The sequence below is a fragment of the Gymnodraco acuticeps genome, unplaced genomic scaffold, assembly GCF_902827175.1.
Source record: "Gymnodraco acuticeps unplaced genomic scaffold, fGymAcu1.1, whole genome shotgun sequence".
Lineage (NCBI taxonomy): Eukaryota > Metazoa > Chordata > Actinopteri > Perciformes > Bathydraconidae > Gymnodraco > Gymnodraco acuticeps.
The window spans coordinates 2257247-2282974 of record NW_022990513.1 but is presented as its reverse complement, the minus strand read 5'-3'; the positions used below and the strand labels follow the sequence as shown (position 1 = coordinate 2282974).

The following is a 25728-nucleotide window of genomic DNA, read 5'->3' as shown; positions in this document are numbered from 1 at the left end:
TTTAAATTAATAACTCAAATAAAACTCCAAACATCTTTCATTGTGTTTCAAAGCTCTTTTAGTTTTAAACCTGATGTTTATAAGCTTCTTAGTTTTTGCAACGGTCTGTAAATATACACAACTTTGTAATAAAAAGCACACATTTACCTTTTTCTAGACTGAACACAGGTTTGATCCTCAGTTCAAAACATATGAGGTCATCATGAGGTTGTTAACATCGTAGTTTATCAGTGGATGTTTGCTGGAACTACCTGTAAACAGCGTGTTTCCTAACGGACACACACAGCGTGACTCCGGTCAGGTAGAGACCGGTCTCAAGTCAGCTGCAGACTCGCTGTTTGAGGGCTTGATAGCCCACTCCCCCTCCACACTCGTTGCTTTGGAACAGCCCTCAATATGGCGGACCCTCCGCGTGAACGCGCAAACGGAGGGGTAGGGTGTAGGGGTAGGGTGTAGGGGGCGGTTTGGGAATGGGCTTGACTCACGAGGATATGAGTGGAGGACGGGAGTCGAGGAGGGGAAATTTAAGAATTGAGAAGCCTCTCATGTGCTTAGCTTGACAAACGCCGTGATCAGTCCAAGCTCTGTGATTGGATGTTGGAGTGGCAGTGCACGAAGTTTACACGGAGCGTCAAAAAGCACTTTGAAATGGAATGAAACCCATCAACGGCACACTATTCAAAACAGGTATTGAACGTGTCCTACCCCCCCGCCCCCCCCCCCCCCCCCACCTTAGGTCGCAGGCTCCTCCAACAGTGCAACACAATAGAACAGATACACAGAAAAAATTGTGAAATAGTGCAATAAGAGTCTATATAGCTACAAGTGATTGGAATATGATATATTCGATAAATAATTTCTAAGTAGCAGCCAGATGAATGTTATGGATGTTGTTTCTAAGTTCAGGTGTTTAATAGTCTTATGGCCTGTGGGATGAAGCTCTCTCTGAGTCTGGTGGTTTTAGTCCGGATGCTGCGGTAACGCCTGCCAGACGGCAGCAGACTGAACAGTTTGTGACTGGCGTAATGGGGGTCTTTTATAATCCTGAGGGCTTTCTTTAAGGTTAACGTGGTGTTTTTACTCCACTACATTTAATTTAGTTACTTTGCAGATTCTGATGAATGATGTGAAATATAAACAACCCTTAAATCAGACTTTAGTTACACCTGAGTAAAATTCAGGGAAGGTGAAACATTTATCTGCAGATCTCTATAAAGTATATTCATTACTCGTTATTCTCTAATAGTTAATTAAAGACTGTATATTATGGCTATTTTGCACATCCCTTTCAAGATTTTCAAAGGTTTATTGACATATCATATACACAACTACGGTGTAGTTATGCAATGAATGCAAAACTTGGGTCACAGGTTCCTCAACAGTGCATTACAAGACATCTATCAATATGTGTGTACCTCCACCATTAAACTGTCGTATTCTGAACATTTCTTATACTATCTACATACATCTTATAAGAGTATAATAAATATGTATAATATCGGTTAAAATAAGTGCTTCAACGTTAACATTGCAGGAAAGTTGATTGTCAAGTTCCAAAACAAATCATGCAATATATTAGACGTTAAGTACTTTGTCAGGCTTAATATTTATCTGTAGATAGATACCCCCAAAGCTTTTTTCTTATTTCAAAGAAGACCTTAACCTAATGTTTAAATAAAGCCTTATTAGTTTGTCTGTTTTGCACATCCTCCTATCAGGCACTAAACTGTTTTGTTGTAGATATTATTTACAGTATCTTCTTGATATTTTCTATTCTATATTTATATCATTGACCTTCTACTTTCCCACTATTTTGTATGTACTCTTAATATTTAAATGTTTTCATCAAATATAACACATTCAAAAGTGCTTTACAAAAATGAAAGACATTAAGAAAAAGGCATTTTAAACAGTTATTAAAAAGCAACACAATCTACCTGCATTGCATTACTCTAAACGTGTAATAACGTGCTATAACCAGTAGGAGGTTTGGGTTAAAAAGCTGTCAAGTTTACAGTGTTAACAAAATAAAAATATACTGCTGTTTCTGGTTTAGTTTACGACGGATATATTTAGTTATTGTCTTGATATTTGTAACACAAAAGCGATGGAAAAAACCCACAGCAACACAGAAAAGATGGTCTTAACATGACCCAGCGGTCTAGTAGTTAATAAAAAACAATAATATCAAAACAAAATATTACTACTAACTTTATTGTGAAATTCAAACTGAACGGTAAAATAATAGTTTCCGGTCTATTCTGAGCCCGATCTCTGTAGATAAATAAAGAACTACGACAGATGTGTAATATTTAATGCAGCCAAACCATTTATTACAATGCATTCATGTGATGACTTTCAAAGAGTAGAGCAAGCACTGCTGAATAAAGTATGATTTGATCTTTTACGAAACGTTTGTTTTCATATGGAATGCAGTTGGAGGTCAACCAATCACAGAGCTTGAGGACTAATCACGGGGTTTGTCAAGCTAAGCACATGAGAGGCTTCTCAATTCTTAAATGTCCCCTCCTCGACTCCTATCCTCGATACTTAGTCCCGCCCACAGGAGATGCGAGCGGAGGACTGAGGAGGGGAACCGAGGAGAGAGGAGGGGAAGCAGCAGGCGGTTAGAGAAATGAGAACTCCTCTCCTCTGAGCTGTCATTTTAAAGAGACCTCCATCAATTCTAGTAGACCTCAACAATGGAAATATGATCAGTAGAAATGGCCATGACATGGAACCTTTCATATTTCCTCCTTATTATCTCCCGCACCTTCCTTGTTTATCCTGCTGTCTCCCCTGATTTCCTCTCTTGTACTCCCCCCTTCTTCTGCTCTGTTTTTTTTCTCTCCTGTTCTCTGCTATCTTTGTCTTCATATTAATGGGGGAAGTAAATGGGGGCAGTGTTTCACACCATCAGTTGACAATCTCTCACACAAACGTATGCAGTTTAATCCAAGTTCTATACACACTGATGAGAGGCGTCACTGCAGCAGAGTGACTGTTCAATGTGAATATGTTAAAAAGTGAAATAGTAAAGTTTTGGAAGCAATGCGTGGGTTTGGGAGAGACTGGAGTCGTGTAAGAGTCTGTACAATTTGTATTCATCCACAATGGATGCAAACATTTTCTTTTAGTATGTAAGGGAACACATGGTGAGTGATGGAGATAGAAACAGATCATTTTGTTGGACAATGTGTTTAATCTCCTCGCCATTCCCTCTTTACTCCTCCCCCTCTTTGGATCTGTGTTCTCCTATCAACTCCAAATCTTTTTCCCTCACTTGCTCTACTCAAAGACCCCATAGACTGCAAACCTTGAGATGTGACTCTCTCACACCCTGCACATAACAGAGCCTTCAAACAGCTACAGTTGGCAGTACACACAGATTTATAGCATCCTCACTGCCCATTAGCTAATTACTGCAGCAGTCATTTGAGGATTAACTGAGATTCAGGAAATCATTCACTCTCCCTTGACTGCCAGAGTGTGTGTGTGTGTGTGTGTGTGTGTGTGTGTGTGTGTGTGTGTGTGTGTGTGTGTGTGTGTGTGTGTGTGTGTGTGTGTGTGTGTGTGTGTGTGTGTGTGTGTGTGTGTGTGTGTGTGTGTGTGTGTGTGTGTGTGTGTGTGTGTTGTGTGTGTTGTGTGTGTGTGTGTGTGTGTGCATAGAGCTCAGTTTATAACTCGAACCCTGATTACAGGTATAAGAATGTAATTCATTATTACGTTACTTATTTTCTATCATGGCTGAAAATAAAAATGTCATTGAGCACCTCGAGGGCTCATGAGGGGTGTGTGTTCTCTCCCCTATGTAGTAGTGCCGCGCACATATACTATCAGGACGTTACTGATGTGGTGCGGCCGCGGAGTGATACTGTGGGTATACAAGCCCGCATCTGGTATGCATGTATGTACTCATGGAAAGGTCTACGGATACCTTTATTACTCTCCATGACCTGCGGTCAACTATATAGCATAAAGGACTATTACACCCTAAAACAACAAATACAGGAAAAGTTTCTTCCTTCAGTAGTCAGCAGTCACCTTTATAAATAAAGTGTTAGGTAGTAACCCTCCAACACTAAGCACCCTCTTTACCACTTCAAGTCATAGGTATATACAGTTTTATAGATTCAATAAACAGCGGTTCTTTACATGTACGGTACCGTAACCAGTGGCACAGTAGGAATAAGCTTGCAAAATATGTTACCAATTGCCAGAGTGCGTCACCCGTTACCTGCAGAAGGAAGCCATGCACGCATCGCAGCGCTGAAGGATAATCTAGGGCCCGCTCTCTTTAACTCCAGTCGACTTTCTGCTGCTTTCCTATGTGGTGAAACGAGGACCAGCCGCTGTGTTCAGTGGCGTTTTTATATGTACAAAAGTGTTGGGGCACTTAGGGCGCATTCACACCAGCCTTTTATTGTCACGATCTGTCTGTGTTGTGTTTTGTCTTGTTTAGATCTGTCTTTGGTTTCCTGTCTCTGGGCCCTTCTCACTTCGGTTAAATGGATTCCTTGCGTCCCTCACTTGCGTCGTTTCCCTGTGATTAGTCCCTCCCACCAGGGAAGCATGGAGAGACGCAAGGAAACCACGAGAAGCAGGAGACCCCGTCTCAGGTCGACTATTTTCATTTCCTCGCTCCTCGGTCTGGGTCTCACCGGAAGTTGATTTGTCTGCGCCATCTTGAGTACCGTCTCATGGCTCTTATTTCTGCCAGAGGACCGATGATCGAGGATCGAGGAGCGAGGAGCGATAATGGAGGAGCGATAATCGAGGAACCACCAGACCATCCTCCGATGAAATCCTCAGATACTCGCCCCGCCCCATTACTTACTATCGCTCACTGATTGGACGATGCAGTGCATGCACTGATCTGATGCTTCTTGACATGAGAGCAGTTTCCCAGCGGAGTGAAGAAAATACACGAACCTCACGGGAGTCACTCCTCAGTTTATACCGTGTTTTGTTTCAATTCATGTATAATTTAGTTACAAATATGTGATATATCTGAACAACAAAGTGGTCACAAATCATTTTATTCATTTTTTGGAAACATTTTTTACAGCACCCATTCACTTAGACAGTGAGAGACAGGGGCTTGATCGGGGCTTGATCGGGGCTTGATCAGGGCTTGACCCACATCGCTCAAAATGGCTCAATAGGCAAACTGTAGACACTAATTAGAAGAACTTACTTGCTCCTACTTGGAGCTAGAAGTTGAGCTTGGTGGAAAAGTAATGGCAAGCTGTGCTGTGTTGGTGGTAAAGGACGGTGAGTTGTGGTAAAGGCCATCAGGGACGGGAGTACCAGGCACATACTGGCGTGAAAGTGCGTCAGCATTTCGGTTGCTTTGACCGGAGCGGTACTTGATATCAAAATCAAAAGAGGCAAGCTGGGCCGCCCACCGTTGCTCAGTGGCCCCAAGTTTTGCCGACTGGATGTAGCTCAATGGATTGTTGTCGGTATAAACGATGCACTTATGCCCCAATAAGTACTCTCGAAACTTCTCCGTCATGACCCACTTGAGCCCAAGGAATTCCAGTTTCATGGAGCTATAGTTGGACATGTTGCGCTCCGTGGGCCGAAGGCCTCGGCTAGCATAGGCCACTGGTCTCACAGCACCGTCCGTGTCCTGGGAGAGGACAGCCCCAAGGCCACTATGACTAGCGTCAATCTCCAAAATGAAGGGGCGTGAGAAGTCCGCATAAGTCAACACTGGGGCTGAGACCAACTTTGACTTCAGGGCCTCAAAGCCTTCCTCACACCGAAGACCATTCGGCAGCCAAAAGCTGACCTGATTTTGTCTTGGTCTTGGTGCCTGCCAGTTTAGCCACTAACTGGTGCAGAGGTCCTGCCAGCTTTGCAAAGCCCTTTGCAAAGCCCTCTACAAAGCGGCAGTAATAGCTGGCGAAACCCAAAAAGGAACACAGCTCGGAAACATGACGGGGACGCTTCCAATGAGCGACAGCCTCAACTTTCTGAGGGTCGGTTGCAACACCCTGGCTCGAGATGACATGCCCCAAGTATTTAACCTCATGTTGAAGGAAAGCACATTTGTCAAGCTTTACTTTAAGGCCCTCTCTTTCAAGTCGACCAAGCATCAACTCCAAACATTGCAGATGTTTAGGGACGGGTGGCGCAGTGGTCTGTGCATCCGATCATCAGATCAAGGGGGAGTGCTGGGGAACTCCAGTTCGAAACCCGCTCCTGCCGCCACTGCGTCAGGCCGTTGTGTCCTTGGGCAAGACACTTCACCCGGATTTGCTCCTGTGGGTATTGTCCACAGTACATGTATAATACTAATGTGTACCTGTAAAAGCACCTCGAGGTCTTCGAGGCGTGAAGATGGACGGTGTGGCGCAGTGCGCTGTGCAATGATCATCAGATCAAGGGGTGAAACCCCGCCGCTGCTGTGTCTGTAAAGCCGGTGTGTCCTTGGGCAAGACACTTCACCTGAACTTGCTCCTGTGGGTATTGTCCACAGTATCTGACCATTGCATGTATCATATATGTGTAATGTGTGTATATGTAAAGCGCTTTGAGTCATTGATAAAGCGCTATAATAAATGTAAGGAATTATTATTATTAGATGTTGCTCAACAGAGGATGAAAAGACGATGATGTCATCAAGGTAGAGCAACAACGACTGGCCCTGTTGGTCGCCAAACATCCTCTGCATCAGCCGATGGAAGGTACTTGGGGCGTTGCATAAGCCAAAAGGCATCCGATTGAACTCAAAGAGGCCGAAGGGTGTACAGAAGGCAGTTTTGGCCTGGTCGGGTTCCGACATCGGAACCTGATTGTAGCAACTGGCAAGGTCAAGGGTGGAGAACCAGCGGGCCCCAGAAAGTGCATCAAGGCTCTCCTCAATGCGGGGCAAGGGGAAAGCATCTTTCCTGGTCTTGCTGTTGAGGAGGCGGTAGTCGACACACAAGCGCAGGCTCCCATCCTTTTTCCTCACCAGCACTATTGGTGATGCATACGGGCTGCTGCTCTCCCTGATGACCTGGGACTCCAAGAGCTGGTTGATATGGGCCTTCACGGCTTCATACTCTGATGGAGGGATGTGTCGGTACCTCTGCCTTACAGGCACATCATCAAGAACAGGAATGTCATGGGAAATGAGTGTAGTGCAGCCCAGGTCTCCATAATGGGTCGAGAAGACAGACTGGTACTGTTGCAACAGGGACTTTAACCTTGTCTGCTCGTGCTCATGCAAGGCAGACAGATCCAATGACTCTAACTTGTCATGCACGGAGCAGCGGTCTGGGAGGAGACAGTTGCAAAGGTTGACCCCACCTCAGTGACACCTGCAGGGAGACTTACAACCTGCGCGGCACTCAACGTGCCAAGACCAGTCCGTGGGTAAAGGAGAACCTCAGTGGTCCCAACATTGACCACTGGGACGTATGCAGTACCCCGGACTACCTATACAAGGCAAGGTGACACAAGCAGCCCAGCTGGCAACCCTGCCTCAGGGGGCTCAAACAGAGCAGTTTGACTGGAAAACTGTGCCGCACATGTGCTAGCAACCAGCTTCATCACACCTCCAGGTATGCGCACCACACGCTTTCCTCGAACCCTCACAGTGCCAGTTGGGTTCCCAAGAACCTGAGCAGAAGACTGGTGGCACTCCTGTAGAGCTGCAATGACTGTGACAGGCGCCCGTGTCACAGTGGGTGAGTCAAAGAGAGAGGGACCAAAGGTACCAAAGAGTTCTCGATAGCATCGGCGAATCACATTCATCCCCAGGATTCCAGGGACAGAAGACACAGCACCAGGGGGGTCTTTAACAACAAGAATCCCACAGCTGGCCATCTCCTTGCCACACAGTTCAATATCTAGCTCCAAGTAGCCAATATATGGAATGGATAGGCCGTTAGCTGCTCGCAGCCAGTGACAGGAGCGGAGGCGATCGTTGCCCCAAGGTGCAAAATGCGACAAGAAGAAACTTTCCGTGACTGTGGACACCATGGAACCCGTGTCCACCAAGCAGGTAACAGTTACACCTCCTATCAAGACATTTATGTTTGGGCAAGGAGCAATCAAGTCGACCGTTGCCCTTTCCTGTGAGCCTGTGGTCTCTCCAACTGAGCTGTGACTCGAAAGCTCAGTGGGCTCTAGTTTTCCGCCTGGTGGGATGAATGGGAAGGCCTAGCAGCACTGGAGTTTACGCCATCATCAGGAAAAGCACGGTGCCGGGAGGGAACCCGCTCACTTTAACACTCTCGAGCTATATGGCCAGGCTGCTGACACCTTCTGCAGATCAAAGGACCATTACGGGACGTTTGACCTTGGAAGCAAGGGGCCTGCAGGGAGGCTACAGTCTGGGTGAGTCGGTTAAGCTGTTCTTGCTGATGCTTCAAAAGGTCCATCAGGTCACTCAACCCTGGCTCAGGCGGAGTGACAGGAGGAGTGTGTTGGAAGCGTCCCTGCACCCCATACTGAAAACCATAAGCAGATGGCAAAGAAGAGCTGTGCACCCTGGCACCCCCTGGAAGACCCTCCCTCTCCCACCTAATAGCCTCACCACGAAGGTCCAGCAAGGTGGTATTGTGGTGGCGACGGACAACTTGTTTGAGCTTCCTGCGAAATAACTGTCAAGAACGTGCTCAATGAACTGATCACGTAGTAGGATATCTGCGTTGGGCATCCCATCAGGTGCATGTTGCGTGACCTGAGCCATTAAAGCCATAAGGACTAAGGCATACTCCTGCAGGGTCTCACCTTCGAGTTGGTGACGAGAAAAGAAAGCCTGTTGTAAGGTGACGTAAGACTGAGCGCAACCATATAGCTCCTTTAAGATAGCGAGCATCCGAGCTGGGTCTCCTCGCTCTGCACTAGTGCAAAACTTGATCTCTTCTTTGGCTTCGCCCTCAAGATGATCAAAGAGGAATAGGGCTTGGTCGGCCGCAGAAAGATGGCGGGCACGCGCACATGCCTGCACCTCCTCTGACCACTCAGCTATGCTTATGCCTGTCTTTCCGTTAAACATGGGACATTTACGGTCCCTTGGAATAACAACTAGCCGCTCAGTGACAGCAGCAGCAACCCCCGCAAGCGGGGCCTGACTAACCATAGCAGAAGAGGAAGAAGCACCACCAGAGTCCGCCAGGGGAACAGTACGCTCCTGACGAAGTCGCTCGTTGTCTGCCCTAAGCTCATACACTAGGTCCCGGAGCTGCTGCATCTCCTCCTCCATAACGACTGGGGAAAGCTACACCAAAGCTAAGAAAATGGTATGGGCATGGCAAAATCCTGCAGGTGATAACAACACTGCGCCCAGGGGAGTCCTTAGCGGAGCAATTTCTCCGCCACTGCACCGGCAGTCAGATGCGCTGTCCAGATGCGAGTGTTGCGAAACGGCTGCCACGACAAACAATTCATTCAGGCCACGCCGTGCTCCAGCCACCAGCGAAGGGGTTGACAGGTAAGTCACGAGCTACGCCACACCCCTGTATTTATACTTCCGGCGCGCCCAGCAGTGACAAATGCGGAGGCGCATGGCACAGTGCCGTGCAGCGGTGCGGAGGGAGAAAACCTCCGGTCACACAAATACAACTGTAAAAAAAATAAAAAACATACTCTGTTATCCTCTTAGGCCCCACGGACCCGGTTCCGGGGCCGAAATCGCGTCATTTGCAGGAAACAACGTCTAAGGAACCTTAATATTTAATAAACTATGAATATTTAATATCCATATAACGGGAAAAAAACTAATTTAACTGATCTTTTTCATTTTTTTCTTCAAAAAAACACACAATGCTAATTGTGCTAACCTATTACTGCACTGAAAATCACTCCTAGCTCCCTTATTACTTATCCTAGCTGCACATCCAACACATCGTTTATGATCGTAAAGACACAGAATCTAACGGTACTCACCTCAACACTGAAAGATACAAACTCGCGAAGTTATCAACAAAAATGTACATCAAAACAAGTGGCGCTAGGTAATAACATGCGCTAGGCTAACATGGCTTACCTTCCTCTTTGCCTGGTCTAAACTGGTCTTCAATGGCATTACAACGATATAAACGATGATGTAGTTAATCCATAGGTTAATATCCAATGTGACTGTGTCCCCTTTGAAATGTTCTGATAATCTATAAGCAATAAAACTGAAATTCCGTTATCTGCTGTCCGCTCTGTGCTCCGTGCGCTCTGGGTCCTGCAATTCCTGCTTCCTTACGTAGTAAACAATAAGTAAAGTCTGCTGCGTAATGTGCTTATGCTGGCTGGCATTGCACTGCATCCCCATTAAGTAATGGTTGATTAATAAATCCCATTTTATGTTTCATCATACTCTCAGAGTAGTCGTCCGGAAACTTGAAATGTTCGCTGCATACATGCGCCTGTGGATCTTTCGGTTCGGTCCGAGCACATTTCGCTAGCCACTGCCTCCGAACGTACCTCCTACGCTTACCCGTTGGCAATAGATGGAACCGAGCATTCCGTGGATTGTTCCTATCCGAATTGTGGCAATGTTTCGCGATACAATGAGGCATATTTCTATAGAATTGTGAGAGTAACTAGAGTTAGTGATGTTACGTATTGCACCGAGGCTTCGGAGTGTGTGTCGAGTAATCCCCGAAGCTTTTTGTGAACCTTGTATCGAGGCTTGTATCGTTTTGGGCCAGTGACGTCATCGATGACAAACGAAGCCTCGCTGTCTGCCGATACCACGTGACTGCTTCAGGAAGCGATTCAGATCGGTTGAACCCTATGGTTGAACCGTTGAACCACAACGCTCATAATACCTATGGATGTATAATAAATTACCCCTCCTGTACCCGGGCCCGCTGGTGACACGATGGAATTAAAAGAGCTCAGAACCTCACTTATATAGAGGTCGGAACATGGCATAAGTATAAATAGATACAAGCATAAATAAATGTAGGAAAAAAAACATGAATGAATAAATACAGGAATACATATGTTACAGTGTTTTCAGGGAGATTCAGTGTGTGTGCTGTGGCTCAGCTGGAAAGCAGTTGACTCATGACCGCAGGGTTCCTGGTTCAACGACTGTCAATACGTATTTTTTGTTGTTTATAAAAGCTACAGCTACATGAGATAATGTAGTTAATAAATGTATTCTTTGATATGGTTTAGCCTTTCTCAGGCTATAACATGGTTACGTTTATGAATATTAGTAAGGAATACAAATCCCTCTTTGCAATATTTACCAGCCTCCTTAGGCTTTTCAATCACAATCATTCAACTGGAATAAATACAATATTGTTAACATGAAAATATGATTTAATGTTCGTTGTTTAGAGTTATTCTAAGGCTTTACTCATTGGGAACTCGGTATGAGATAGAGCACACTGTTGAGATGTCCAATCTGCCTGTTTTACACACTTTGACCAACAGGGGGTTTGTGTTCAAATGAAGCCCATGATGAAGCCTCATGAGATGAACCCTTTTGCGAACCAATTGGCTGGAAAGCTTCAAAGCTTCATAAGGCTTCATCTCGCCATCACTAACTAGAGTAAACAACATTAATAAAGCACATAAGTCAATTTGTCCTCGACACCAAACGCATAGTTCACGTCACTTTCGGTAAAATAAGTCATGTGACTCGTCAAAATGGCGCCGCCCACAGGGTTGATGTTATTTTGGTAATTAATCAGCTTAAAATCACTGATAACGTCATCGGATTAAAACAATTAAAAAAAGACTGGCAGAGACTGGTCTGTTTTATCGGATGATAATTATTAAAAAATGCGTGTCATGAGGATTGCCTCCCTTTAAGTGATTATTGAATTTCTTTCTTCTTGCCGCTTGGAGTGCCTATTGTATAGCTGCGGCTTATTTAGGTTTATTTTGATATTGTGTTAGTTTCTTGGACCCCATTAATTGTTTCCCTCTTTGTCCCCCTTTTTAGTTACTGAAACTTACGGTGGTGGTTTCCCCATTTTTGAGTTTTAATTTCTTCCAGTGTGAGTGTGAGAGTGTTGGACACTTGTGACTGGAGTTACTTCAGTTTTGTTTGGGATCCGTCTCCTCACTCGTTGACCCTGTCCCCTCACTGGTAAGCCTCAGCCCCCTAATTAGTTTTCCCCTTTTTATTATAGCCCCGTGTATGATTGTGTTTTAAACTGTCTTTTAAATATTGCATCGTATTTAATCAAATGTAATATTTGTGATAATTGGAACCACGTCTCCTGCTCCTCAGTATTGGAACCTTTGTGTCTGTTTAGCGAAATACATGCTATATTTCCATGGGTGCAATTCCCAAGGTGCCGTTGTCGGACTAGTGTGAAGTTTATTATCAAATGAACCTCAACAAAATACTTTCACCTACCCCGTATCATTTGCGGCTGCTGCCACATATGTATAAATGTCCTTTCTACCTATAGTCAGGGGTTACATTGGGCCGGGGCTGTCCGGGGCACATAGGACGATGCTCTGACTTCATCACCCTCGCACATTTGTCATATGTTTACAAAAAACGATATATATGTTAAAAATGTTCTCGTTCTTAATATAGACTATTGAGGGTCGATATGTGTTGACTTTACTTTAAAATAGCAGATCACTGGGACCGGATATAGTTTTTTCGGCTTAATGAACGTGTGTCTCTTCCTTGGAGAAGCAGCATCGCCCGGACTCCGGTCCTCCTCTTCCGTGCAGAGAGTTTGCAGGGGTGTGTGTCAGTGACGTGTAGTCAGGGGAGGCAGGGGAGGTACGGATCGGCCATCGTGAGAGTCGGGACCAGTGGCGGATTTAGGATTGTAGGAGATCCGGGGCTTAGCCCAGGAGTTGTTGGATTGGTGGGGGGGGTGCAGGGGTACAGTGCTATTTTTTACAAGTGGGGGGTGGACCGAACATCCTTTAGGGGGATCGTCGCCTCCTCTCGGGGGGTCCGGGGGCATGCTCCTCCGGGAAGATTTTTTTTTAAATATTGAAGTTGAAAGCATCAATCTGGTGCACTTTGAGAGCAACATTAACCCTACCTTAATAACACCTTAAAGCAGACAAAAGGCACTGGAGAATACTCATTAACACCCTTTAATGAAGCAAACTAATGCCTTAACTCACTCAAATAGTCGTTTACTTATTAAGGTGAAACGAATGTGCGTAGAGTTTTAAAGGATGCGGATAGTCTCACCTTGATTCTGGCGCATTGCTTATCGTTTTATAGATCTATTCTCATCCACCATCTTTGTTTGTGACGTAAAGAGTGTAAGAGTCACGTTTCTGAATCGGACACTCTGAGTGGATGCAGTCACAGCCAATCGGAGTCTGATTCAGAGGGTTGCCTGTCAGTTCTGTTGTTATGTGTACTGAAACGAGAGCCGGTATAATTCCACGCGCGAAAACAAAATACAAATTGGAATACGTTATTTTAGTGTCTTAAAAGTAGACTGAGGTATGAAGGGTTAACGTTACATCTTAGGATAATTTGTAGTCATGTTCTGTATACATACTAACATATAAGGGTATACTTAGTGTGGTTACTCCATGTTTACTAGCTATAACATTAACGTTACATCACTCTTTTTCACTTCTTACTCAGTCAGCCAGAGTGCAGATATCACCATTAGATTAACAAACCTGAAACATCATCCATTTCTTGACTGCTGGTGATGACATTGTTGTCAGCTGCTGATACTGCTGCTGCTGCAGCTTGTGGCCTGCTTCGATGACAATAACTTTATAATATCCATAACTGTATAGGCTATTAGCTTAAAACTCGTCAGGCACTAGGAAGGATCACTTCTTCTTCAGGGCAGGCTACGCAGTACGCAGGCTAATGTCCCACAGTGGCTGCCTCTCTGGTGGACTCCGGTACTACACATTACTCCCGAGACGTTTTCAACAAAACATTTTTTATTTTTTTATTTTATTTAAGTGAAACATCCGGGGCTTTTCAGAAAACATCCGGGGCTTGAGCCCAAGTAGCCACCCCCTAGCGCCGCCACTGGTCGGGACTTATCCTGGTGGGCCGCTGGCCAGCTGTGTGTTCTGGAGAATCAGAGAGCGGCCAGATGTCAACGGCCTGGTTCGCTGACGGCAGACAACACCCCCCCCCCCCTTGACAATTCACGAGCGTCGTATTTGGGGTTTTTGTGCCGAAATAGCTCAGTTGGGAGAGAGATAGACTGAAGATCTAAAGGTCCCTGGTTCAATCCCGGGTTTCGGCAGAAGGTAGATTTCTTTAGGGGACAAGTTGCTCAATGGTTATACCTGATGTACCCTAGGTTGTGAGTTGGGTGAGCGTTACACCAAATATCTGAAGGTCCCTGGTAAATATTGTGAAAGTGTTTACTTTGCATGAACGGGAGCAGCAATAAGAGCTTGTATTGTTCAGATAATTCATGAAAAAGAGCAGAAAATGTATTTTCCATGATTTTCTTTGATTAGATATAACATAAACAAAGCCTAATTTTTTTTAAGTGAAACATCCGGGGCTTTTCAGAAAACATCCGGGGCTTGAGCCCAAGTAGCCACCCCCTAGCGCCGCCACTGGTCGGGACTTATCCTGGTGGGCCGCTGGCCAGCTGTGTGTTCTGGAGAATCACAGAACGGCCGGACGTCAACGGCCTGGTTCGCTGACGGCAGACAACAACCCCCCCCCCCTTGACAATTCACGAGCGTCGTATTTGGGGTTTTTGTGCCGAAATAGCTCAGTTGGGAGAGAGATAGACTGAAGATCTAAAGGTCCCTGGTTCAATCCCGGGTTTCGGCAGAAGGTAGATTTCTTTAGGGGGACAAGTTGCTCAATGGTTATACCTGATGTACCCTAGGTTGTGAGTTGGGTGAGCGTTAGACCAAATATCTGAAGGTCCCTGGTAAATATTGTGAAAGAGTTTACTTTGCATGAACGGGAGCAGCAATAAGAGCTTCTATTGTTCAGATAATTCATGAAAAAGAGCAGAAAATGTACTTTCCATGATTTTCTTTGATTAGATATAACATAAACAAAGCCTACAAGTATAGGCATGTTTGATTAAACATTGCTGTAGTTAAGGTTAAGTAAAGCCAAGATATGAGAAAGTATGGTACTAAAGCCCCTGTCACACTGTCCCGAAATTGACACCCGATGGACACACGATAAAGGAAATGTTCAAATTTGGCTGTGATCGTAGCAACATCGGGCCATTCGTGAGGGCATCTAAGCCATCGTATGACCGCCGGTGGAGTTTCTCAGGCTCCGGCAGCAACTTCGTGAGCGGCAACTTCGTAAGGCACTCGTGAGGGCATCTTGTCAAATCGTGTCATCTTCGTGTTATCATCGGTGCATTCACCCTCACTCTGATCGGGGCGAATGCCCGATGGCCTCACGATGGCCTTACGAAGGGCAAAATTGACACACGAATTCAACACGAAAATGAACCTTCGCAAGGTCCTTCGGCAATTTTTTGGCATGCCAAAGATTTTGCCACTGCTCACGAAGTTGCTGCCGGAGCCTGAGAAACTCCACCGGCGATCATACGATGGCTTAAGATGCCCTCACGAATGGCCCGATGTTGCTACGATCACAGCCGAATTTGAACATTTCCTTTATCGTGTGTCCATCGGGTTGTTTTATTGCACAACAAAATCATGTAAATATATTATGTAAATAACCCAATTTGTGTTCTGTGAAACTAAAAAGGATATCATATATTATTTTGAAGGACAGTTGACAGGAAGTTGTTGTTGTTATGGAAACAACATTACGGAGAAAACGTAATATTTTCTACATATAACGACGGATAAAGTAAAGAACAAAGTCTGAAGATATCAGTACAGTATCATAGTACTGTAACACAATTGTTTTTGGTACTTTCATTGCAGTTGTATGTCTTAAATGTAATGTAAATGTTGCCTTCGTGTGTGTTTCGGGGCCATCTTCGTGCGAAATTCACAATTCCATATTCGTGTGTCCATCGGGTGTCAATTTCGGGACAGTGTGACAGGGGCTTTAGCCATGCATTTGGGAAAAAAGCTGAGAATGTCACCAATTTTGATTTAAGAGTCATAAACCAAGGGTAATACATATTAAACCACTTGAATATAATCCCCCTCTGGTACATGTCACACTAACCCTGGCTCCACCTGATCATGTTTAGTTTTAGTTCTTGATCGTATCCCTTGGCTGATGAATTCTTGAACAGAAAAACTCTTTATAACCAGTGGGAGTCAACACATCAATACATAACTATAGCGGTCAACTCGGTCGCTGCAGCACAGACTAAAACACTTCCCACACAGAAGCCACACTGTAAGCAGAAGTAAATCATGAAAGCCCCTACCCAGCATCCCTTTATCTGCATTGGAAAGACACAGATCCTTTTCTGCAGAGGGTAGAACGAACGCTACCACAAAACACTCGACTCCATCCCCCATCAGAGCCAGGCCCAGCACTACAAACAGCGTCCACTGGAACTTCCCGTGGCCACAGTCCTCCATGATGTCTTCGTATTGTTCAGATAACTCTTCTAGTTCAGACACCGCACTGCCAGCTGCTCTAGTTTTAGCCCTGGGAAGAGAACAAGAAGAAGTCTTAAAGATGAATGAAGATGGGTTTTTTGACAGATCTAGGGATTTCAAACCCTTAAAGGGATCATTCATACTGAAGTGGGTTTTTATTTGATTTTACCAAGCAGAACACAGGAGATGCTGGTCTACTGCTACCTCTATTCACAAAATAATGATTAACAGAGCATCAGTGCTTTGGTGGAGTAGATATAACAGTTGCCTGCTTTAAATGTCTTTCAGAATACTTTTTTTAAGATAGCGTCGACTCAAACAGATTTTACAGATTTGTTAGGCAGGCCGTTCTTTTAGGTGATAGGTAAGATACATTTAGCTGTTGCCCCCTTCCACAGCAATACAATGCTTCACTTCCATTTCGTAACTCCTGTCTGCTACTTCCAGCCCAGTTTCACAGTGGCATGCTGACCGCCACCTACTGTACACTATGGATAATAATCTCATACAACCAAGAGTAAACCATACCACGTTATACTTTTAACTGTTTGTGTTTGATCACAATTATAAAAAACTATAGAATTTATGTTGTTACATTTGTATCCATTGTGCAAAGATCTTTGTGCAATGCCAAGTCATGGTTAAAATGACAGAGGAAGTGATAGTGAAACCCAATTATTCTATATATTGTTGCTTTCCTCTAGTTATTGCTGTTCTATCAACTCGTTTTATTGTTAATTTTAAGAATCACAATGTCTTCAGACAGAAACCATTCAAAATAATATATTCATTTCATAGACAGTAGGCCTATATAGACCCATATGCTTCTATACTCAAATGAATATCTATATAAGGTGCCAATCCTCTCACTTCCTGAATGTGTGTTTTGGCATCTTAGAAAGTCCTCATGTAATACCTCTGATAAACTATGATATGCTGTTACGACCCTGGTCGTTATGTATAGTGTGCAGATATTTCTTCCTCCTCCTGTGTCTGTGTGGCTGCGTGTGAGTAAACAGGTGGTGCCCGGTAGCTGATTGGCTGCCCTCGACAGGCTGATTGGTCCACCTGAGGAGACGGGAGCATATTAAGCTGCAGCCGTGCAGTTCCTCGGCCGCTCTCTCTGATTTGACTTCTCCTACTCCCAATACAAATTGCGTTAAGATATCTGTCCTGTTGTGCTGTGTAGCTATTTATACCGTATACCGGTACTTCTCTTCTGTTGTGAGACTGTAGAAAGAAAAGCTACTTTACCTGTCTTTGTAGACACGCTTTATTTTTCTCAGGAGTGCAAAACCCTTTGCGTTTGGGTAATTCGTTGTCTCCTGTTTTTACGTTAGAGTAGGTAAGAAGCCTGCACGTTTATTTTTCTCATTCGTTAGGTAAGAGTTTTGTGTTAAAAGGTTTGTTCGTTTTGTGGTTTTGTTCCTGCTCTTTGTAATAATTTTGGTAATTAAATTGACCAAACGACATTCTCTGTCTCGGCGTCCATGTTCTTGGGAGTGGGAAAAGTGGGGAGAGTGCAACTTTATGCTGCACCTATGTTCCCCTAGACCTGGGCGTAACAATGCTTACAGTGTATGGTTAGGGTGTTACCATAAATATGTCAAAAGTAGTAACCTCACTACTTAGGGATTAGGACCAATGCAGTGGCTGTCCCCGCCTCCATGTTATTTTAGCAATGGTCAGTTATCTTGACTTATTAGGTATGCTAGGCTAGTTTAAGTAGAATGCTTGGAATCATTAAGACTTCTGCTAATGCTGCACATTTCCACAAGAACACATAGAACCAGCGTGCTGGGCCTCACCGTGCTGCTCTCTGTGCAGCCTTCACCTCGTCAGGGTGGGGTATCCCTTGATATTCTCCTTCGTACATCTGATCCTCTTCATCATGTCCTTCTGTCGCATCGCTGGCTGCATCCTCTTCCTGGGTAGGGTAGTCTGCCTGGTAACCATATCCATCATGGCCTCCACCTTCTCCGTAACTCCCATAGCTGTCACCTCCTCCTTGGTGGTATACGTTGTTTTGGTATGGGTCAGCCATCTTGGTTTACTAGACTCACTATGCTAATGGCTAACTTTACTGCAAGTACAAGGTCACTGGTTGGCTTGCTAGTTATGTATAGTCTGCTGGTAGTTAATAACTGGTGAGATAAACTTGCAGTTTGACCCTTTAGTTTAGCATGATGAGGTTATTAGCCTATATATGAATATAATGCAGAATAACTACAGTAAAAGTCATTAGTTACAGTGACCGTGTGCTTTTTAAAGCCAAGATTGCTAGATTAAAGTAGATCTTTTAAACATGAAGGTGCTCTCCTTGAATGTATCTCTGTAATAATGTGTGATGTCTCTGTCCCTGGTGTTAGTTGTGATGCTGCTGTGAGTTATTCCAGAGTCCTGTCAGATATTGTCTTCAGTTGTCACTCCTGAAAAGAAAGAAACTCATGTTGATTCATCTTCATGGCAAAATGCTGTAAAGACACTTGCAGTACTGCCGACTTAAAGCTAACCTATTATGCTATATTTGGACAATATATTATAGGGCCATATCTTTACAAAACATGTCTCTGAAGTGTTTTGCTCAAAATACCAAACAGATCACCCATTGTAGCATGCCTCATATCCCTCTATTTCAGCCCTGTTACTAAAGTGCTGATTCTGGGTCTGGTCCTTTAAATGTAACCGAACTGCTGCTGGTTACGCCCCTTTGGAGCTGCTGCTGGTTACGCCCCTTTGGAACTGCTGCTGCTGCTGGCCACGCCCCTTTGGAGCATCCACATGCAAGCAGTGAGCTCTGTGAAGAGAAGGCTGTCTACCAGCAGAAACTCAGCTAAACTCTGCCATGATTAAACACTATATTATGTTCCAAACCTCATCAAGCATTATTTCTGAAACATTATGGAGCTCAAACGCTTTCTCTCTCACGGGTTTACCACAAGGTGAGTACCTTTTTATATCTGGCTTCTTTACAGAGATGCTTGCTAATGTAAACACGGACCACATTACTTCCAAACCACGTCATGCATTGTTTCTGATACAGCGACGTTTGTGATAGGGCCGTGGGCGTAAAGCCAGCCCACATTTCAGTAATGTCGTCATGACTGCAACAAATCTGGATCAGCTCCGTTGTTCTCCCGTTTTTAAAGATGTGGGTAAGGAGGAAAATAGACAGGGTTTTATTTTCTGACACTTTGTGAGTCTCCTTACACACCGGGGCCACATATTTATGTATAAAATACATCAAAAAGTGCATTTTGCATGATAGGAGACCTTTAAATGAACAACTGACATGTATGTCCATGTGCTAAACCCAGTGTTGGGACTAACACGTTACAAAGTAACGCGTTACTGTAACGCCGTTATTTTTGGTAGTAACTGGTACTCTAACGCATTACTTTTTAAATGCAGTAACTCAGTTACCGTTACTACATGGTGCGTTACTCCGTTAGTTTTTTTTATATAGTCAACAGCCAGGCGAACAGAGATGAGAACTGTACTTAAGTACAGTACTTGAGTAAATGTACTTAGATACTTCCTGTGTCACATGCGGAGACGCGCTGTGGGCGTGTTTGTGTTGTTTACTAACAAGACTATCATGGCGGCGGCGGAGCTCAAGTCTAGTTTCTCCACCTGGAGATATTCTCACTATTTCACTTTTGTCGAGCACAAAGAAAAGAACGTTTTAGTTAAATGTAAGTTGTGTCTTGGCGGGTCAAAGAGCCTATCTACTGCCCAAACCAGTAATTCAAATCTCTTAAAACATCTGCAAAAACAACATGCTGGGACAAAGCTAGTAGCTAAGACCACAGAGACTCAGCCGACGCCACTCCACCTCCACCTAAGCAACAGCGGCTGGATTTTAACCAAGGGACTGCTAGCCAGGGAAAAGTCGTTAAAGCCATTGCACGGTATGTTGTAGAACACATGCAGGCTATTGCTACAGTGGAGTCACCCGCTTTCAGGGAGCTAGTTAGCATGATAGCATGTCCGGGCGGCACACGGCATATGGGACGGAAAACTTTTTCCAACTACCTGGAGAAAGAATATACAAAAATGGAAAGCCAGCTAATATCGATGCAATCCAGATTGCATATAAGGCATGTCAAGTTGATCAACAGATTGTATTATTCTCCAATGCAATAACAGTACTGAAATGAAGGCTATAATTTTATCCTTTAACGCCCACATAAAATCAATTTCAAGGACCGCCTACTTCCATCTACGTAACATTGCAAAAATCAGGCATATCTTGCCTCAAAACGATGCAGAGAAACTAGTCCATGCATTTGTTACTTCAAGGCTGGATTATTGTAACTCTTTATTATCAGGGTGTACCTAGAAGTCAGTCAAGTCGCTTCAGCTGATTCAAAATGCTGCAGCTCGTGTACTAGCCAGAGTTAGGAAAAGGGACCACATTACTCCTGTTCTGGCTGCCTTACACTGGCTCCCTATAGAACACAGGATAGAATTTTAAATTCTTCTTCTCGCCTACAAAGCCCTTAATGGGCAGGCGCCATCTTACCTTAAAGAACTCATTATACCCTACTGTCCTACTAGGGCATTGTTTTCCAAGAATGCAGGGTTTGTTGGTTGTTCCTAGAGTCTCTAAAAGTACAATGGGAGCCAGAGCCTTTTCTTATCAAGCTCCACATTTGTGGAATCAGCTTCCAGTTTGTGTTCGGACGGCAGACACCCTATCCGTTTTTAAGAGTGCGCTTTAGACCTTCCTTTTTGATAAAGCTTATAGTTAGGGCTGATTAGATTCAGCCCCTAGTTTTGCTGATATAGGCTTAGTTTGTCGGGGGACATCTTACTTCTTCCTTCTCTCTGTCTATACCTGTGTACTCTCATGTTCCCATTAACCCAGCTTCCCAAAATGTCTTTCTTTTTGGTGTCTATATACGCCGGGATCCGGAGTCATGGATGATCCTGCGCTCCTCTGTCCTGGATCGCGAGCCCTGGATCTTGAGTCGTGGCTGTGGTCCTGGATCATAGGTCCTGGATGGATATCCTCGTGGATTCATCTTCCTATTATACACACATGCATTTCCAAACATTTGGACTACCTATGTTGCAAATGTATTATCTTTTCAATTTACACACGGCATCTATTGCACGTCTGTCCGTCCTGGGAGAGGGATCCCTCCTCTGTTGCTCTCCCTGAGGTTTCTCCCATTTTTCCCTTTAAACTGTGGGTTTTCTTCGGAAGTTTTTCCTTACGATGTGAGGGTCTAAGGACAGAGGGTGTCGTATTGTCATACTGATATTTTGTACAAACTGTAAAGTCCACTGAGACAAATGTAACATTTGTGATATTGGGCTATATAAATAAACATTGATTGATTGATATAAGGGCATTAATGGGAGCCCTTTTTTTAAGTAACGAAAACGTTACTTTTCACAGTAACGCATTACTTTTTTGTGTAAGTAACTAGTAAAGTAACTGAGTTACTTTTGAAATGAAGTAACTAGTAATGGTAACTAGTTACTGGTTTTCAGTAACTAGCACAACACTGGCTAAACCACATAGTTTCAGTGACAAAAAGTGGTGACATTTATTTACTTCCTTGCTGAGAGTGAGTCTCATCAGTCTCATGCTTCAAGTCTCTGACCCAGCTGATTAGCTTAGCCTCACATAAAGACTGGAATCAGGGAAACAGCCGGCCTGCCTCTGTGTCTCCATTCTGTTTTTAAAAAACGTATAATATTCACTAATTAACACATACGTGTTCAGGGCTGTTAGTCACCATAAATTACTCACAGCATATAACTCTGTAAAACAACACGTCGTTTTGTTTACATTTCTGTAAATATTTGAGATATAACCGCAATCCATCTGATTTGAAGAAAACACCGGGAAAGGTTATCCGAACTTCCTCTGCCTTATACAGTAGGCAGTCCAGTACCATATTTTGCAATGATGACCCACAAAGACTCCCTAGTTAAAAACTATATCAGTTTCTCTGTTATGGATGCTTAGTCATTTTAAATGCAGTAAAGCATTGGGACCTTCGTTGCATGTCAAACCAGTCCCTCTATCCTTGGGGGACTGTCATCTGCCAAATAAAGGCAAAAACATTCCCCAAAGATAATATTATACAAAACAAAAAACACAGCTGAACCACTAATGAGTCGATATTTCAGTTTGATACACATTTTTACCAAGAGTCTAAGACTCAGCAAAAGACTCCTCTTCAGGATCCCAACAAGCAAACTAGTAAGATCTAACATCTTCTAAAACTCTGCAACATTCACGATAAACCATTCAGAAATATGTAACAAAAGCCCATATCTTAGAAGAAGGCTCAGTTACATGCCTTCTGCTCAAAATGTTCCTGGGACCATATGAAATATGAAGTATCCCATTTCACCTACGTTTATGTGCAGGGAAGCTCAGCTGATATTTTCACACAATTAGTTATGTCCTCATTTTAAACTCAGGTTTGCAAAAATGTTCAATGTCAGACTGATCAGTTTGCCAGATGTCCTTATGACCAAGTTTACCGTGTAGTATTAGAACAATTGAACGGCATGATGGCTCAAATGATATGGACAATTTCCATATATGTGTAATACCATAGAAGGATCTTACAACGATCTGCTGATATTTACAATATGAGCCACACAGTAAACCATTAGTGGTTGAGGTGATGAACAATGTATTTATTGCTCCACTGTGTTCTACACAGTTCCATGAATGTCCCCTTGCTTTTCAACTGCTGTTTAGTCAATCCTATTTGTTCTACCCTGCTCTCATTCTACTGCAGGTTACTTTCTTAGCTGATATATTTAAGATATGCACTGTTATATAACACCTCAAGGGAAAATCTGACAGATCATGAAGTCACAGATTATTGTGATTCAGTTCACATTTTGTGTATACTCTTCATCTTCTTTATCATCTTGCTACCTGAAGACAACAACATTTGGAAGAGATTTATTTTTTGTTTTTCTTATAACATTATTCAAAAACAAGCAAGGCAAGGCACGTTTATTTATATAGCACCTTTCAACACAAGGCAATTCAAGGTGCTTTACAAAAAACGAAAGACAGTGTTGAATGCACCCACCAAGGCTCCTAGAAGCTTTACAATAAATCCATGATCTGATGGTGGTTATTACCCAGCAGGCTAGCCTAGGCTGGAGAAACTGTTGGACTGCAGTAACAACGCAAATGTCCTTTTACGAGGGAAGCAAGAGAGTAGCATGAAGCTGCAGCATCGGAGACTGCAGTTTCAGGACCGCACTCCTAGGACCCTAGTTTTCGTGACACTGCCACCTAGCGAGTAGGAGACATGAATATGAACGACAACGCACAGAGTGTGAGTAATGTGAAGTGCTTTTAAAGTTGTATTTGTTTAACATTAATAACAATGCCGGTGTCTTGAAATGAAGTGTGATTAGCTAACGTTAACTTTGATAGTCTTAAGGCAATACAAACAATCACCTGTTAGCTTAGGATAGCTTCTAACCGTATTAAATGCACTAAAAACAATTATTCGTTAGCTATAGCTTTCAGCAAAATAAACTGTTAGCATATTTGATTATTTGTTTAATGAAACCGGGTGCTTTCAATGCGACCATCTTTATAAGGACGTTGGCACAGGCTACCGGGGAAGTGGACGGCGAGGAATCTTGGAGGGTTTTAACTCCGAAGAGGGCTTCCCGGGGTTCTGCAGCTGGAGCTGTTTTCTGGTGGCTGAGGGAACAACAGACCCCGCATCACCCCAGTGAAGAATCCTCGGTGTGGAAATTGTGCCCGTCTTCTGAATAAATACAAATGGATTCTGCACTGAAATGCCTCTCGGTCAAACGGCATGTTTCTCTTTGGCAGCCAGGTGCAGAAACACACTAACAGTTGTTTTTGTTTTTGAGTAATCAAGCACCTCTTCAAAGACACATTTGGTTTGATTTATTTCGAACGTGTAATACAAAAAAAATAATAATAATGAAATGAAACAAGAGAATTATGATACTGTAGAAACGTAAGCAGTATCAAATTGATAAACTAAATATTATTGACTTACAAATGATATATAAACAAATGATCTACCTAATTACACATCCGAAAAGGCATGGGAAGGAGTTTACACGTATTTAACCCCACCCCTTCTCCTAAAAACTAAATTAACATTTTGGTTTTCTTTTAACAAAATATACATTGATTGAATGTTTCTCATAACTCTGTCATTATGCTGCTTTCAAATCCATGTCTCAGTGCTGTACCAGTCACCTCTGTGGAAACATTGGTATCACTGCCTTTTTTTATTTATATTTGAGTGTTGTATGTCTTTTAAAAATGGACCAAGAGTCTCTTCAAATGAAAGCTGATGATGATGATGATGATACATCTAAATGTATGTCTACATACAATATACATTTCAAATTATAAATAGATTATATCATTCTTACTACAATATATATATATTTATATATATATATATATATATACATTATATTTACGTTGTATGTCAAATTTGATAAGACAAATATACAAGACTATCTTTTTACATCTGACATACAAAATACATTTGTTATTAAAAAAGAAAAACATATTTTCATGCATTTTTAGATCGTTAATAACAAGCATTACAATGTCTAAAGAGACTTGCTGTGGATTAGACTCAATACTCGCTGGTTGTACTTTTGCGGGCATCCAATTCGCTAGGTGGCGATGTTGCAAAACAACTAGGGTCCCAGGAGTGCGGTCCTAGGAGTGCGGTCCCAGGAGTGCGGTCCCAGGAGTGCGGTCCCAGGAGTGCGGTCCTGAAACTGCAGTCTCCGACGCTGCAGCTTCATACTATTGGAGTAGGAGGCAATGCTTCGTGTTGAAACCACAGATGGTCTGTTATGATTCACAGTGTGAACCACTTGTTTTGATGGTTGACTTTTCAATTGTTCTACGAAACTCTTAGCGAGGTCAATATTCACTCTTTGGGATTCTCCACCTCCACAGTAGATGATGGTCCCCCTTTAGCTTTCCATTATAGGCGAAGTTGCTAAGAGTTCAGTATCCTCCATGTACCCTACATTTCATTTACACTGCTTCCCTGCTGGACTAAGAACAATTAATGGTTTGTTAAAGCTCCCCTAACCCATGGTTTGTTTATGGTGATACAGCTGATACAGCATTCCCACTATATGTTCTTCTACGCACGAAAAGTTTATTATTCCACCGGCTTATTTTGCTGCGCTTCTCCTCCCACATTCCACATCGCTGAAACTCCGTTCAAACATCAAAACGTTCAGCTCGGTCGGGAATCGATTGCTCTTACTTTTCTCATTCATAACTTTCAT

General features: G+C 43.4%; 1 protein-coding gene and 2 non-coding genes across 4 annotated transcripts in view; 2 read left to right on the top strand and 1 right to left on the bottom strand.

The window, feature by feature from the left end:
• Positions 1 to 25728, bottom strand: part of LOC117553257 (synaptic vesicle glycoprotein 2B-like) — a 74487-nt gene that overhangs the window by 34514 nt on the left and 14245 nt on the right. For both annotated transcript variants that reach the window (XM_034227125.1, XM_034227126.1), the window contains exons 2-3: positions 18237 to 18857; positions 16251 to 16477 (exon numbers count right to left, since the gene is read on the bottom strand). In XM_034227125.1, coding sequence (XP_034083016.1) covers positions 16251 to 16477; positions 18237 to 18472 — 463 coding nt within the window. In that variant the 5' untranslated portion in view covers positions 18473 to 18857. The remainder of the gene's footprint in view (positions 1 to 16250; positions 16478 to 18236; positions 18858 to 25728) is intronic.
• Positions 14084 to 14156, top strand: trnaf-gaa. Its single transcript has one exon. It is a non-coding gene; the product is annotated as a tRNA-Phe (tRNA).
• trnaf-gaa lies at positions 14629 to 14701 on the top strand. The gene has a single exon. It is a non-coding gene; the product is annotated as a tRNA-Phe (tRNA).